The sequence below is a fragment of the Rhinolophus hipposideros genome (assembly GCF_964194185.1).
Source record: "Rhinolophus hipposideros genome assembly, chromosome: 14".
NCBI classification, from domain to species: Eukaryota; Metazoa; Chordata; class Mammalia; order Chiroptera; family Rhinolophidae; genus Rhinolophus; species Rhinolophus hipposideros.
This window is the reverse complement of record NC_138060.1, coordinates 57,479,045-57,496,058: the sequence shown is the minus strand read 5'-3', so window position 1 is coordinate 57,496,058 and position 17,014 is coordinate 57,479,045. Positions and strand designations below refer to the sequence as shown.

Below are 17,014 nucleotides of genomic sequence, written 5' to 3'. Positions count from 1 at the left end.
AGCACAGAACTACAAAGGAATCCTTCTGCCAGGTGCATAACCCACAGGGCCCAGTGCAAAATGGCAATGAAAACCCTTGTTCAAAAGTTGTTAAGAATTTCAAGATAATAAACTAAGTGCAGCCTTCAACTGAGAGAGGGTCTTTCTAAGCGTGGGGCTATCCACAGTGGGCATTGAATCAGCCTCATTTCTACCTAAATGCTGACATTCTGCTCAGCAGCACTCTAACAGTGCCCCCTGGGCCGTCAATTCTTCCAGTCTTCCAGTTCCGAAATCTTGGCGTCCTTGTGAAAGGTTCAAGAAGAAAAATGGATTCTTCTCTGTCAGCAAAGTTGACTCCTATCCCCCGTAGCTCACACAGGAGCCAACGATCCGAATCCCGCTTAACTCTTCTATTCTTTATCCCCTGCACTCTTACTTCCTCCCCGGATTTACCCTTCTTGGAATTTTCCCTGACCCTTGCAATCGTCATCTTGTACTAATTTAAATCCCCGTGTCTTCCCCAAGGGCTTTATGAACTCACAAGCATCAAGATGCCATTTTTTTCTCTTCCTGACTTCCCACCCTGTAACCTCTCGCTTTGAGTGAAGTGTCCACCAAGTGCCCAGTCCTGGAGTCAGGGGTCCTCCAAAACACAAATGCCTCCCTGGTAGTCACAATGCGCTGGGTCGCGTTAACTCAAGAAGGGCTAAATCCCATTTCCCCTTCTCATCTATCCCTCCCCAGATTCCACAAGTCTGAGGATCCCCATCCATGCTGGGCAACTGTTGGGGGCAGGAGACGCATAGGGGCCACCTGAAGTCTGACATATCCAGCTACAGAGAGTGAGCTCTGGAAACCCACAGTCTTTGATTGAGTACTGATCAATACAATTGAGAGAACTACCTGAGCCTGGAGAAAGAGCCCCTGGAAAGCAGTAAGCTGAACAATGCTTAGAAGTTACACAAAGTTGGGAACAGTTCATATTCCCACTAGCCAGAATGGAAAGACTTTGGTGCTTAGAAGACTAGAGTGCTTAGAAGGACATTGCCTCAGTGGTAGGCCAAATTAGCCCTAAAGACTGCTCTAGATCTGTCCTTGTACACTTCAAAAGCAAGACCCAACTAATTCCAAGTAACTGTGCCAGAACAAAATCCAACAGTTTTTACATGGATATAAAATCCAGCACTCAACAACGTAAAAGTCACAGTGCCCAGTATTGCAATAAAAAAATAACTGTCTACCTAGAATTTTGTATCCAATTAAAATATCCTTCATAAATAAAGTAGAAATACTTTTTCAGACAAGTAAAAACTGACAGAATGTATTGTCAGCAGACCTGCACTGTAAGAAATTTTAAAGTTCTACAGGCAGGAGGAAAATACCAAAACGTGGATCAACACAAAAAAAATGAAGGGTGCTGTGAATGATAAAGATGTAGGTAAAATTAAAGACTTGTTTCCTTATGTTTCATCTCTTAGAAAACTACTTAAAACAAAAATATGTATGCACATGTAAAAATAAAATGCATGACAACAACAGCACAAAGAACAGGAGGAAAATGGAAGTATTAATATATAGTCATAAGGTTCTTACATTCTACAGAAAGTAATACTATTTTAAAATAGACTGTGTAAACATATGTATCTCCCTACCACAACCATTAAAAAAGAAAAGGCACAACCAATAAGTCAACAAAAAGCACTGAGTTAAACCAAAAGAAAGTAGTAAAAGCAGGAAAAAGAAACAAAGTGAGACAAATAGAAAACAACTAGAAGGATGGTAGATTTAAGCTCAACCATGTTGAGGGGGACCACTTTACAAGTTATGTAAATGTCTAACCACACTATGCTGTACACCAGAAACTAATACAATATTGAATGTCAACTGTAATTGAAAAATCAAACAATAAACTATGTTGATAATCACACTAAATGTAATTGGTCCAAACACTCCAAATAAAAGGCAAAGATTTGTAGATTGTATAAAAAAGCAAGACCTAACTGTATGCTGTCTACAAAACATAACAAAACAAACAAACAAAAAACCTACTTTAAATATAAAGACACAGGTTAAAAGTAAAAAAACGGAAAAAGATACACTGCCACAAGTCAAGAAAAGCTAAAGTGCCAATGTTCGTTGCAGCTTATTTATGATGGCCAAGACATGGAAGCAACCAGCGTCCTTTAATAGATGATTGGATAAAGAAGTTGTAGTAGATATATACAGTGGAATACTATTCTGCCATAAGAAAAAATGAAACAGTGCCATTTGTGACAACATGGATGGATCTTGAGATTTTAATGCTAAGCGAAATAAATCAGACTGAAAAAGTCAAGAACCATATGATTTCACTGATATGTGGTATATAAAACTGAAAACAACAAAGGAACAAGACAAATGAAGAAACAAAAACTCATAGACACAGACAATAGTTTAGTGGTTGGTTACTAGAGGGTGGGAGGAAGAGGGTGGTAGATGAGGTAAAAGTGATCAAATATATGGTGATGGAAGGAGAACTGACTCTGGGTAGTGAACACACAATGGGATTTATAGATGATGTAATACAGAATTATACACCTGAAATCTATGTAACTTTACTAACAATTATCACCACCATAAACTAATTAAAAAATATAAGAAAGAAAGAAAAGCTAGAGTGGCTATATCAGTAACATACAAAGTAGATTTCAAGACAAAGAATAATTTACCAGGGATAAAGAGCTACATTTCATAATGTAGGATGGATCCATTCATCAAGGAAACTTAACAATCTTACATGTGTTTGTACCTAAAAACAGAGCTGCAAATTTCATGACGTAAAACTGAAAGAACTAAAAGAAGAAATAGGCAAATCTAAATTACAGTTGGATTTCAACACTCCTGTCTCAGTCACACATATAAGACAGAAAATCAGTAAGGATATAGAAGACTTGAATAACAGTATCAATCAGCTTGAACTAATTGGCATGTATAGAACACTTTACCAAGAACAGCACTTTTCAAACAGCCATGAAAGCATTCACCAAGATAGGCCATTAGCTGAGCCATATAACAAGTTACAATAAGTTAAAAAAGATTGAAAATATACAAAGCATGATTTCTGACCCTAACAGAATTAAACTAGAAATTAGTAACAGAAACGTATGTGGAAAACCCCCAAATATCTGGAAAATTCAACACCTTTCAAAACATGATTTAGCTTTTAACAGGATCACTTACACTATGGAGAATAAACAGGAGAAAAATGAGCAAAAGCAGCGAGGCCCTTTAAGAGGCACTTACAGTTGTCCAGACGAGTGATGATGGTGGCGCGTATCAGAGTGTGTGCAGTGGAGGCGAGAAGGGGTCAGTGTTTGAATGGTGAATAAGATTGGCTGACGGATTGGAGGTTGGGATGAAAGAGTAAAGAATGATACCAAAATTTTTGGCTTGTGCAAAACGAATGAAGGTTTAGAGTTGCCATTTATGAGATGGGGAGTATTAGGAGGGGACAGATTTGAGGAGGAAGATTAGTAGAAGTTTAGGACTTGCAAAAATTAAGGTGCTTATTAGACACATCCAAGGAGCAATGTCAAGTAGGAGTTGGAATTTGGTGTTCCTGGAAGAAACGTGGACTAAATGTTTCTGTTTTTTCGTTTTGTTTTTTTTTAGTTTTTTAAAAATATTTTTATTAACAATATAGCTAACATACAATATTATATGAGTTTCAGGGGTACACCATAGTTATTCAACATTTATATACCTAAGAAGTGATCACCATGGTAAATCCAGCAACCATCTGACACCGTACCACGTTATCACAATATTGTTGACTATATTCCCCACGCTGTACATTACATCCCCATGACTTGTTTCATACCTCGAAATTTGGGCCTCTTATTTCTCTTCCTTCCCCCCTTTCAAATTTATCAATTACAGTTGGCATTCATTATTATTTTATATTAATTTCAGGCATAGCGCATAGTGGTTAGACATTTATATAATTTAAGAAGTGATACTCCTGACTTGTCTAGTACCCACCTGGCACTATACATATTGTCATATCATTGACAATATTCCCTATGCTTTACTTTACATCCCCGTGACTATTTTGTAACTATCAATTTGTATTTTTTAATCTCTTTACCTTTTTCACCCTGCCCTCAAACCCCCTCCCATCTATCACCCCAACAAATCTAGTACCCATCTGACACCATACACAGTTATTACAATATTATTGACTATGTCCCTTAGGCTATACCCTACATCCTCATAACGACTTTGTGACAACCAATTTGTGCTTCTTAATCCTGTCACCTTCTTTCACCCACACCCCCTCCCATCCAACAACCATCAAAATGATCTCTGCATCTATGAGTCTATTTTTGTTTGTTTATTTTGTTCTCTAGATTCCACATATAAGTGAAATCACACTGCATCTGTCTTTCTCTGTCTGCCATACTCCACTCAGCACCATACCCTCCAGGTCCATCCATGCCTCTGCAGATGGCATGAACCCATTCCCTTCCATGGAGCAATAGCCCATTGTTTATATGCACCACCGCCCCTTTATTCATTCTTTTATTGACGGATGCCCAACCTGCCTCCTCATCTTGGCCACTGTAAGCAAGGCTGCAATGAACATGTAGATGTACACGTCCCCTCAAAGTAGCCTTTTGGGTTTCTTCGGATAAATACTCTGAAGTGGGATTACTCGGTTCTTCTTTGTCTCTTCTTATAGCCTTTGTTTTAAAGTCTATTTTGTCAGTTATAAGTATTGCTACCCCAGCTTTTTGTTGTTTGTTTTCACTTCCATTTTAATGATATATCTTTTTCCATCTCTGTACTTTCTGTCTGTGTGTCTTTCAATCTGAAGTGAGTCTCTTGTCGGCAGCATATGTCAGGGTTTCGTTTTCTTAGCCAATCAGCCCTCCTATGTCTCTTGATTGGAGCATTTAATCCATTTACATTGAAAGTAATTGTTAATATGTAGCTATTGCCATTTTATTGTTCATAATTTGATTTTTTTTCTGTCTTAAAGAAGTCCCTCTAATATTCCTTGTAATACTGGTTTGGTAGTGGTGAACTCCTGTAGCCTTTTCTTGTCTGGGAAGCTCTTCATCTGTCCTTCAATTTTAAATGATAGCCCTGCTGGGTAGAATAGTCTTGGATGTAGGTCCTTGCTTTTCATCATGTTGAATATTTGCTGCCAATCCCCTTCTGGCCTGCAAAGTTTCTGTTGAGAAATCAGCTGACAGCCTTATGGGAGCTCCCTTATAAGTTACTAGTTGCCTTTCTCTTGTTGCCTTTAGGATTCTCTCTGTCTTTAATCTTTGCCATTTTAATTATAATGTGTCTAGGTGTGGGCCGTTTTGGTTCATCCTATTTGGGACTCTGTGCTTCCTGAACTTGCACGTCTATTTCCTTTGCTAGGTTAGGAAACTATTCAGTCATTATTTCCTCAAATAGGTTCTCAATCTCTTGCTTTCTTGCTTCTCCTTCTGGTACCCCTATGATGCGAATGTTGTTATGTGTGATGTTGTGCCAGAGCCTCTTAGAATATCCTCATTTTTCATTTGAGTCTTTTTCCTTTTTGCTCTTCTGATTGCGTGTTTTCTTCTACCTTTTCTTCCAAATGGCTGATTCGATTGTCTGCTTCGTCTAGTCTGCCGGTGATTCCTTCTAGCGCATTCTTCAATTCAGTTATTATATTATTCACTTCTGACTGATTGGTTTTTTTATGGTTTCTGTGTCCTTTTTTATGCTTGCAGTCTCTCTTAGTTCTCACTAAGTACCTTGAGCATCCTTATAACCATTGTTTGGAACTCTGTCTCTGGTTGGTTGTTTGCCTCTGTTTCGTATAGTTCTTTTTCTGGATTTTTCTCCTGTTCTTTCATTTGGGACGCATTTCTTTGTTTCCTCATTTTGGCTGCCTCTCTGTGTCTGTTTCTGTGTATTTGGTAGATCTGCTATGTCTCCCAATCTTCGCTGGGTGGCTTTATGTAGTAGGTGTCCTGTGGGGCCCAGTGGCACAGTCTCCCTGGTCACCTGTACTGGGTGCTCCAGGAGTGTCTCATGTATGGGCTGTCTGTGCCCTCTTGTTATAGGTGAGCCTTGATTGCTGTTGGCACATCAGTGGATGGGATTGACCCTCAGGCTGGTTGGCTGTGGGGTTTGGCCACATCCACAGCTTATGGGCTGCTGTGTGGGGGGCTTAACCCAGTGAGTTGGATTTGCCCCAGTGGTCTCTGGTGCCTATTGAGACCACCCTTTGTGTTCATCACTTGTGGGGCTAGTTGGGTGGTGCTCTGCTCTAGTCTGAAGCCTCCAAGTATGTTGGTTCTGGGGCCCCTTGGGAGGGGCTCTGGTGTAGGCCCAGGTCACCCACTACCTGTGATTGGGCAGGGGCTACCTAGTAGGAGATACAAAGTGATCTACAGTTGTTCGCTACATGTGCTAAACCTGGAGGAGTGTGGGAGAGGCCACACTTCGAACAGAGGACAGCTGCCACCAGTACCAGGCTCAGGGTAACTCCACAAAAAGCCAGGACACCTGGAGGCCTGCTGTCACCTGCCAGCTTCCTGATAAAGCCTCATGCAGTAGGGAGTTGGGTGAGGTAGGGTTTCAGGGAGTTACTAGGGTGGGAAGAATTGTGGTCACCAGGTTAATATGGACTCTGGTTTGGTGCCAGTGCTGAGCCTGGAGCAACTTAGCAAGTCTCAGAGCACACTGAGGCCAGTCACCACCCTCCTGGGTTCTTTGTAGTCTGTTTTCCAAGAAAGAATGCAATGCAGGTGGGGCTGGCTGCTTGCAAGAAAGTGTGTGCAGCTGTGTGAGAAATCGGGTAGGGCGGGGCTCCAGTGAGTCAGCATGGTGGAGCAGCGGAGCTCACCAAGCCAATCAGATTCAGATCTGGTCGTAAGCGTAGGGGGCGGGCTCAACACAGGAAAGATGGCGCCTGCCTGCTGGCTGTTTGGGCGCAGGCTCCCTTACAGGGAAAATGGCAACTGTTCTCTAGTCGTTAGTCTGCCCCTCGCATGCCTCTGATGCCCCCCGAGTCACCATCTCTCTCCGCTGGAGACCAAGGTGAGTGCCTGGGAGTGAGAGAATCTGTGCGCGTGCTGTTTAAGAGGATGTCTGGTTTCCCTACAGCCTTCTGTCCCACCTGGATGGTTGGAATCCCTAGTTTTACACAGCCCGATGGTTGTGGGGGGCTCCTCTTCATAGCACCAGTACTCTGGGCTGGGGAGCCTGGTGTGAGGGGCTGGGGTCCCTAGCTTCTCTTGGGGGAAAACTTTGTGGCTGAGAGATCCCTCCCGATTCTCAACCACCTCACACAGGTGTGGGGACTGTTTTGCGGCTCCGCCCTTCCTACCAGTTTCGACGTGGCTTCTTGATATTTTCAGTTATAGGACTTCTGTTTGGCTAGACTTCAGATGGTTGTCCAGGTTGATTGTTCTTTAATTTAGTTGTAATTTTAGTGTGTTCATGGAAGGATGCAGGCACAGTGTTTATCCGCTCCGCCATCTTGGATCTCTCCCTGTTTTTGGATTCTGTCAGCACACAGATGTAAGACTGCATGGGAGTTCTGCTAGAGTAGGGATCCAGAGACTGAACCTTGGGATAGTTCAAGATTTAGAGGTTGGGAGAATGAGAAGCAGCTAGTGGACTGAAGAACAGCAAGGTCAAAGTGGGGTCCTGAACAATGGGAAATCTGCAAGGAAGAGGGATCATCAAATGCTAACACAGGATTAAAACTGACCACTGGATGAGTGGTTGCTTGGGTCTGAGGCTGGGGTGGGGAGTTGAAGACAAAGACAGAATGTGCTTATTTCTTTTTGGGTTTAGGTAATGGTTGCACAACTCTGAGACTATACTGAAACCATTGAGCTGTAGAATTTAAACGGGTGAATTGTGTGGTATATGGATTACATCTCAAAGCGTTCTTTTAAAATTAAGCATTGGATTTAGCACATGGAGGTCATTGCTGACCTTGAGTAAAGCAGTTCAGTGCAGTGATAGCGGCAACAGCCTGACTGGAAGGACACGAGAGAGTGGTGAAGAGGAAGAGAGAAATGTGGCAATGCTAGGGAGAGAACACCACAAATATTTTTTAAAGATAGGGGAATAAACTCGTGTTTGTTTTGCTTGCTGTTAGGAATGATGTAGTAAAGGAGCCAAGGCTGATGGTGCAAGAGGGAGAGAATGACAAGTCCTTGTGGGGCCTGACGTACAGCTGTGAAGCCTCAAGGTGAAGTGAAGGCACTGACCTTGGAATCACACTACCAGGCGGAAGGCAGGGGGGTAGAAATGGGAGCTTGCGGCAGTTCTGAGCACTTCTGTTTATGCAATTATTAGGGAGCAGGCTGACCAGCCGCGCGAGGAAAACAGATTAATTGGGGAAATAAAGTATAATTAATGGACAGTCCTGGGGCCCACCTGAGACTTGTGATCATGAGGTTAAAGCCAGAACAGTCACAACTGTATTTCTCAGTCACTTGTGGTGATGCAGGGCACAGCATGTTTGGAAAGCTGGGACTAACCCAGGCTGGGACTATACCAAGCTGCATTCATGAGAAGAAACAGTACACGGGACGCAGTTTATATTGCTGAACACCAATATGCCACTTTATTATTTGGATTTTTTTCCCCCACTTGTCACATACCTGTCAATGTTTACACAGTGAAGAAAATCAATCAGCAGTGGAAGCAACTGACCAAATCAGCTGATAATTCTGTACCCTCTTAACACATCAATTTTTACGTGGTAGAAATAATCTTTAATTTGACTCAGTCTCACAGCTATTCTTAAAATAGGTGTCAAGATTGTCACATCTTTAAATACAGATAGAATTGTCATAAGTACATAATTTCATATATATATATACACACACATATATATGTATATATATATATACACAAACACATACAGAAAAATACAAGACTAATTGTTTTTTCACAATATTTAATTTACACACTACTGTAACTCTATGCAACTTCTGAAGACAGGTTAAGGGGTACAAGAAACTGTTTAGAGCAAGTAAGTAGTTTGGTCCAATATTATCATAATGTAATGGTTATTCGCTCCCTCCCTTTTATGTGATGACATACTATGACATACAACACAAGCACAATCATTCACTTATGAACAAATAAGGAAGACACCACTCAGACTAACATTTGTCTACCCAGAGGGTCAACCAACCACACACAACTAATAAGGCTATAATACAGCTATGCAGCATAAACGGTCAACACTGCTGATCCTAAAGTGAGCACCATATATACATCTGAATATAAAAAAAACCATTGAAAACCAAACACATATGGGTTAGTTAAAAGGTGCCATTCCAAGGCTATACATAATCACAGGAAAAAGTATTTACATTACTTGGAAAACAGCTGCAACAAAGAGTTTATTGCCAATGCCCTTTATAAACTTCTCTCCTACGTTTAATACAGGTGTTACGCTCACTATCCACGTGAACCACACATCGTATTTCTGGCCCTTTATAAGATCCCTGCTCAAGAATTTCAAGCAAATATGTTCTATGGCTTCACCCACACGTCTATTCTCATAGTTTTCAATTATAAATATCACAATGAACTAGAGCTGTAGCTTAAAACATATCTAGCCTAGGTCTAGAAAGTAAAATAAGTATTTTAAGTATCATCTTTACTTAGCTTAGTAAGTATACAGTGAAATTCAGAGTTCTGAGTAAAATATATGAATCCTAAAGTAGCAACATCAGTGTGTAGTTGGAGAAACCGTGACCAATGGAATGCCATCCTTTGCACCCTATGGACCAGGTGACTGTCGTCTCAGAGATATGACTGGAGGCTGATGAGTGTGGGAGGGCCCCTGGGGCCTAGCCACATCCTATCACCAATGTCACTAAGCATTGCTTACAAGGGCACAGCATGAAAAAAGTAGCATCTGGCCCCTTCCAAAATCAGCAGTCTGCAACATACTATGTCCTACAGAGAAACTGCCACAAAGATGATTATCAAGTAGTCTTTATATAGGAATAGTTTAAAGCAAGAGTTCTTTGATTATTGTTTTGGCAGGAAGGCAAAGGGACAAACACTTCCAGCAAAAAAAAAAAAAGAACAAAAAGCAAAGCAGGCTTTGTGCATTTTTATTTGCTGTATGTGAGAATTTTACCCTTTTATGTGTATTTTTTGATCAGCCAATTTTCAGAGCTAATTGAGCTAAAGGATGTAAAATGGAAATAACAAGAGACAACCGAATTACCAAACTTAAAAATCAAATCCATATACCTATATGGATCTTTTAAATTGATGGGGTTTTGACTTTGCCGACCTCTGTGTGTACCTTGGTTCCATATTAGGCCCTATAGTTTCTTCTGTCTACATGGTTTTAAAGGAAACCCTGGGCTGTGCCCTCCAGGAAGGAATTTACACCGAGCAGCTTCGTGTTCTGTTAAACAGACACACACTGAGTAGACTTAAGACACCATCAGTTCACTTTATCACATTACAAAATTAGATTGTCTGCTTGTAATTTATCACTATAGGGGAAGCTGCCTTATAGATCTAAGTACTTTATCTCATCTATTACAAAACAAGAAAATCTTTTTCAGTGAAATTTTAAGCGCCCGAACTTTCTTCACACTATAGCTTAAGACAAACAGGTGTGGGTATGTCGAAATCACGGTTTTAAGGTTCTAGTGCAGACGCTGGCTGTCTGTTCCCCACAGACACAGGCTGGCAGCGCCCGTCCGCGGGCTCCAGGCCTGTGGGCATCACCACGTTATTGCTTTGGTTCCGTCTCAGACACCACACAATGTGCCACGGAGCACGAGTGTCCGCATCACAGAAGGTCAGGACAGGAATTTAGATTTCTCACAAGGAAACAAAAGCACTTTTTCTCTCTAGGTGAAGTGCAGAACATCAAATTTCTAAGTGCTCCATTTCTATTAGGTTCCAAATACACATTTTAATTTCAGCCTGATCAGCCCCATTAAAATGATGAATGTAAAAATTACACAATAGACTTTTCGGCGAGAAAAGTGGTATCTAGCAGCAGCATGCACAAAAACCATGCATTGTCATATCGCCAGGCGAACAAATGACAAAGTAATAAATAATTGCCCGCTTTAAAAGAGTAAAACCGGAAGGGAAACAGTGAAGTGAGCCGGTCTTCACGGCTCTGAGCAGGAAGGTGCTGGCGGCCAGGCTGGGCCGCAGTCAGATGACATGGCAGCAGCTGGCCTGGCTGGAGGCGCAGAGCAGCCCCTCCTTAGGGTTCCGCTGGATGTTCACAGAAATGGTCTTTTCACACAGAGGTAGCTGGAGCACGTTGGTTTTCAGGTTCTTGCTCTTTATCCGTTCTAAGTCACTGGCGCTGTCTGCCACGTGGTCAGAGAAAAACTTGATGCCGCCGCCCGCCGGGGCAGGGCCCGCGTTGCCCGTGGAGTGGATGCACATTTTCCACGAGGACTTCTCCTGGACCTTCACACTGGAGAACGACAGGCCGCTCTGGGCGTCGAGAATGTACTTGGCGCCCCCGTGGAGCTGGGAGCCCAAGCAGAGCCCCATGAGTTTCAGGCTCTGCACCAGCTCCCCCGCGCCGCGCGAGGCCAGCTGCGTGGAGTTGGCGGGGCCGGCGCAGCGGCGCGTGCTGCCCGACGTGCCGCCGGGGGTGCCGCCCGAGCCCCCCGAGGGGCTGCCCCCGCCCGCGCTGTTCTCGCCCGGGCTGGCCTTGTCCGCCCCGCCGCCGCCGTTGCTCGGCTTGCTCTGGCCGCCGCCGTCGCCCTCGCTGCCCGGCGGGCCCTCGCTGCTGTCCCGGCGATGCCAGGAGTAGGTGAAGCCGCTGTCCTTATCCAGCCGCCGGCGGCTTTCGGAGTCGTCGTCGCTGGTCTCCGAGCTGCTGCAGCTGGAGCCGCGGCCCTGGCTTTTCCTGCGGTGGTAGCGTTTGTGAACGGTCCCCGGGGAAGCAATGTTCATCTTCAACCTGCTCAGCTTGGGAGGCAGGTTCTCATCCATGTCGAACTCGTCGTCCGACTCCCCCTCCTCGAAGATCTGGTTGAGGACCGGGGCGCTCTTCCTCGACGTCAGGCGGTTGGTCACGGACGGCTTCCGGCGCAGAACCACTTGCGTTGAGAGGGACATGGGCTTCTTGTCCTCCTCATCTTCCTCCTCATCTTCTTCTACTCGGAACAGACACTTCCGCCCACTGGCCGTGGGTTTCAAGCTCGCGGGCGGCACCGTGGAGAGGGCAGGTGCAGCCGACTCGGGGAGGTCGTCTTTCTTGGCCGACTCACAGAGGCCTTTGCTCCTGTGGCCGTTGAGGACATTGTCGGCAGCCCGAGCAGGAGGCTGAGGGACAGCCGCGTGGGACAAAGGCGTGGCCGTGAGGTCGTCCTCGAGGTCCTGCGGCACATCAATTCTGGTCGGCCACGACTGCCTGTGTAACAGACGGGAAAAGAAAAACCATGGAATCATATGCAGACTTGGCCCAAGTGGATCGTATAAAACTTACTGGGACCGAATCCACAGACTTAAACAGCGAAGGAAAAGACACAGCAGGCTTGCAAACCCATTCAGCATCCTGCAATCACCCCCAAGGGCACCACAAGGGCCAACGGGCTGGGAAACGTGCTTCAGTCTGTGGCTGATTGGCCAAAAGGAGACCTCCCCACAGCTGGCAGAAAACAGGCAAAGGGCCACTCCATCTCTTCTACACAACAGTTTATGCCACAGGAAAACCATGTTTTAAAGCACAAGGGCGTTTTCACCAAAGCCAAACCTGAACACCACACATGACCTGTGCCTCTGGGTCTTGGATCACAACCTCTGAAGGCGTATTATTGCTAATAAAATTCACCTGAAATTTCTAGTCCTCCAGCTATTACAGGATGGTGTAAAAGGCTGGTGCTTACAAAAATAAATGGAAACAATTACATGGATAAATATGAGAATATTGGAATAGAGTCAGTGTACTGCCATACAAGAATCTCTTCTTCACCAATTAAAAAATGCACTAAGGTAAATATAAATATGTATTATTTTAAATGCTCATTCAAGAGTACTGGATAGAAAAACCCACTATTTTTTAAACTTTGATTTTATTCCCCAATCTGGAGTCATCCAAGTAGAAGAACACTGGTTGGTAGCCAAAGAAAGACTTGAAAATGAGGTCTCTAGCCTGTTTTGAATAAACATCTTAGAATTCTCACCTGTCCGCTCTACCCAGGGGACTAGCAGATGCCAGAGACATTTTAAAACAGCCACTTCCACTCTATGGCATTTTCACTTCACACCAATTACCTACCCTAGAAATACAACCCAATAAATCTATAGTTTTGTAAAACTTGTCGGAATTTATAAGACATCTTTCTCTGGACTCAGAGCCTTACCCCGCTACTGAGGATGGAGTGGGTCCGTCTGCTATGGTCACTGCTCGGCATTGTGGGAAAGTTGAGTGCTCAGTCATGGTTTTGAGGTCACTGTCTCACGGACAAGTCAACTGTCCTCCACCAACGCCACTGTACCACCTCCCCGGAGCCCTGTGGCCCTGAAGAGCGGCGTACATGTTCCTTTCAGGCTGTTCCGGAAAGAGCAGCCACTGGAAACCCCACCCAGCAAACCCTGGGGAAGCCCCGGTGGGTGGGGAGCCAAGGTGCTGACAACGTGTCTGACCCAGCAGAGAGGCAGCCAGTCCATTCTAGAAGGACAGGGAGGGGCATGAAATGTGGCGAAGGCTCTTCCCTCCACTCCCCTCCCCTCTCCCCTCAAAGCCAAAAGCACTCTCAGAACTCAGCCCCGGAACCACTGCAGTGCTAGTGGTCACTCCATCAGCCACTTCTGAACCAATGGCTCTTATTTCCACAAGTAAATCAAACTGTTAAGCAGCTCACATCTAACTGAGCACAGAGCTGAGGCCAACGCTGTGCTAAACCAAGTAATCTGTATAAACACAACATTGTGAGAAAAGTGGCTCATGGTAACGAGAAGAATGCCAAAAGGAACGATGTGTCACACTGACAGCAGTTCACACCGACAGAACTTACCAGAGCAGCACTTGTGACCTGATAGTCATTCATTCAATCCCACAACTCCACGAGGCACATGCTATTATCCCCCTTGACAAATGAACACATCAAAATACAGAGCGGGTATGGAACCTGCCCAGGGTCACAGAGGCTTGATGACAGTGACATCTAGGTTGGATTCCGTGGTCACTAATCGTCCTCTGCCACCTGTGAAGCCCACTGAATGAACGTCTGCGGTCAGGCCGTGGTTCTCCTCACTTCCTAAGCTCTCTGAGAGGAGGCGGCCACTGAGCCTCTCCAAATTGAGGTCAGCTCCCCAGGGGACTTCGCAGGCCTCTTCTAACAGAAAGACTATACCACGTTTTCTTCCCACACTGGCAAGAACCGAAGAATGTATCCACGCTCTGTAGCTGGCTCTGCCTGGCTTGACCCGAACACCTGTCCCTGCAGAACTAACTATGCTGGTTTAGACAGCAGTCTCCTGACGCAGCCCAGGTTTCTACATCCCAGGTCACTCTGACCACAAGGCATACTTAGCAACAGAACCAAGTGAGGCCCAGGGTTTGACATTAAAGTCACAGTGACACAGAGAGAAGGCGAGTAAGCAGACACCCACCACCGGCCAGTGGGCCCTGGGCCCCAGGAGGAAGAGAGGCCTTCCAGCATCTCCACTCCAGAGTCCCCAGGAGGGTGGAAGGAAAACTGTATGGAAACTCTGATATTTCTTTACAGCTACAGCTGACTTCATAACTTCTAGACAAAAGTAAAACCAATTTAACTCAGTTACACATTTGATCACTTTTTGAGTGACTTCTGTTTTGTTTTACTGAACAGGAAACAGCTCAAATCCAAATATCCCCTTCTCCAAAAGACGGGGTGGCCCGAGTGTGGGTACTGCTCTGAGGTTGTGCTTTCACACTAGAGGGCTCCGGTCAGGATGAGGTTGACCCAACCCTCCCAACGTCACACTCATGGTTTGTCCCACACTCAAGTGTCCCCTGGCTCCCTGGGGCCCAGTCCTTTTCCAAGCAGACACCAGACAGCATGCCTGGTTTTCATTACAGAAGAATACATCCAGGATATAAATGAAGTCACTAAACTCAGGTTCTGGTTCTATACTTCTCACTCTTTATTCTTTTGGCCCCTTCTTCTGTCTTCTCTGTCGCTCCAGCCTAAGCAGCAACCTACACACAGCAAGCTGACTGCAAGTAATTTAAAATCCAACGGTTTTCTTCCTCTTTAAAATAATTATTATATATTCACACATGTAGAGTCATGTATAGTTGGATATAGAAGTAGGGAATTATTCAGAATCAGGGCCATCCTTCAGTTTTTGAATCACTATGGTTCCAAGGGTTACTTTATCTGAATGAATAGATACACATATGAATTCCAAATAAAGTTCATGGTGACGTAAAAAAAACCCAACAAAAAACCCCCTTCTTATTATGCTTTGATTTTAAATGGAAAGCTAATGTGGCAGAAGAAAAAGAAACTGGGAAGGTGGAGGGAGAGGAGAGGCGGTGGGGGAGGGAGAGTTCAGGAAACGAAGGGCAGGGAAGGAAAGGAGGGGAGAGCACTCGCAGCACCTTACAGAAGACAGAATGGTAGTGAAACACTCCTAATGACAGCAAACCCCCGGAGCCCTGGTGGAAGTACTTCAAAGGTAGGAATTCACTTATCCCTCCCCACAACCCCAGGGCAGACAGTATCATTACTCCCATTTCACAGATCAGGAAATTGAGTCCCAGAGAGGTTAAGAAAACTCCCAAGGTCAAGCAGCTAACAAATCAACTAGCTGATCTGTCAAAATCCCTGAAATCCTGAGATAACATTATGGTACAAAAAAGCCTTATTATATTTAAAAATTATTTCAAATAGCTGAGGGAAAATTTGGCCTTGTTCCTAGGATGAAAAAAGAACACATTACCACATGTCAGGCCTGAAAGTTAAATGAGACACACACCCTGGCTTGAGGCTACTTCTCCAAACACGTTTTTCAGGACAGGCCAGCAGCCACAGCCCTCTCCCCACTGAGCCGCGAAGGGGAAGGCATCCTTGGTGACAAAGGACCCAAGACCCAGTGCACATGAGAAGTCCATGCATGGCCTCTCCAATGAGGCCATCATCCCCGTTACACCACCCACAGAGTTAGCAAGCATTAATAATAATAATAAAAATTTAAAGTTCACTATTTCAAAACGTTAACTTACTAAAATCAGTGAAGATTTTTTTTCTCACCTAAACTGGGCCTTGATATTGCTGGGGCTTGCAGATCTGGTTTGTATTTCTTTCTCTTGCTTTTCCCTCAGGATCCTTTCAGCAAGCAAGAAGTAAGTGGCTGTGATGTGGTTGTACCTGTTAGTTTCCAGGGCTCTGAGGAAAGTAAGGGAGAGTGAATGTAAGTCACAGCAGCACGTTTGTTTTTGACAAGCAGGGCAGATATTTTTTAAAAAGTACAAGCAAATGAAATCCAGTTGACTTGGAGTCTTTATAATTATGAAAGAATGCAAACAAGGGGGGGAAAAACAGCTAGTAGTTATTTAAATCACTCTTGAAATTCTAAAAAACCACTACATAAAACTGTTCAATTAATAAGAAAAATCCAACATGCTGATGGCAGTTGAGCTGGATGGCAGTTTTAGATGGGTAAAAAGTAACGAAGCTTCCAAGAAGCTACACATTATCTGAAAATGTAATGTGTGATAAAGTGTTTATTAAGCTGGCTTACCCGCTTCCGTTAGGAGTATGAAATAAGTGTCATGAATGTGCACTGAAACATAGTATCAATCCAAAAAATTAGGAAGTTTTTATTTTTAACCTTGGCATTTATTGGAATTTTAGACATCAATGAATTATTAAGGTAACTGAGAACATGTCATTAACATCTTCTTTGAATAAAATCAATGTATTCACTCATCCATTTCAGAAGTAAATGCTCTGAGTACCTAGTCTGCCCGGGCACCGGCTGGCTGGCAGGGTCCGGGGTACAACACCCTCGGGCACATGGCCCGGCCTGCTCTCCTGCAGCTGGC

General features: G+C 44.1%; 1 protein-coding gene across 3 annotated transcripts in view; it reads right to left on the bottom strand.

The window, feature by feature from the left end:
• Positions 1–8,570: 8,570 nt before the first annotated feature.
• Positions 8,571–17,014, bottom strand: part of SNRK (SNF related kinase) — a 48,285-nt gene continuing 39,841 nt past the window's right edge. For all 3 annotated transcript variants that reach the window (XM_081072753.1, XM_081072751.1, XM_081072752.1), the window contains 2 exons: positions 16,221–16,355; positions 8,571–12,391 (listed from right to left, as the gene is read on the bottom strand). In XM_081072753.1, coding sequence (XP_080928879.1) covers positions 11,173–12,391; positions 16,221–16,355 — 1,354 coding nt within the window. In that variant the 3' untranslated portion in view covers positions 8,571–11,172. The remainder of the gene's footprint in view (positions 12,392–16,220; positions 16,356–17,014) is intronic.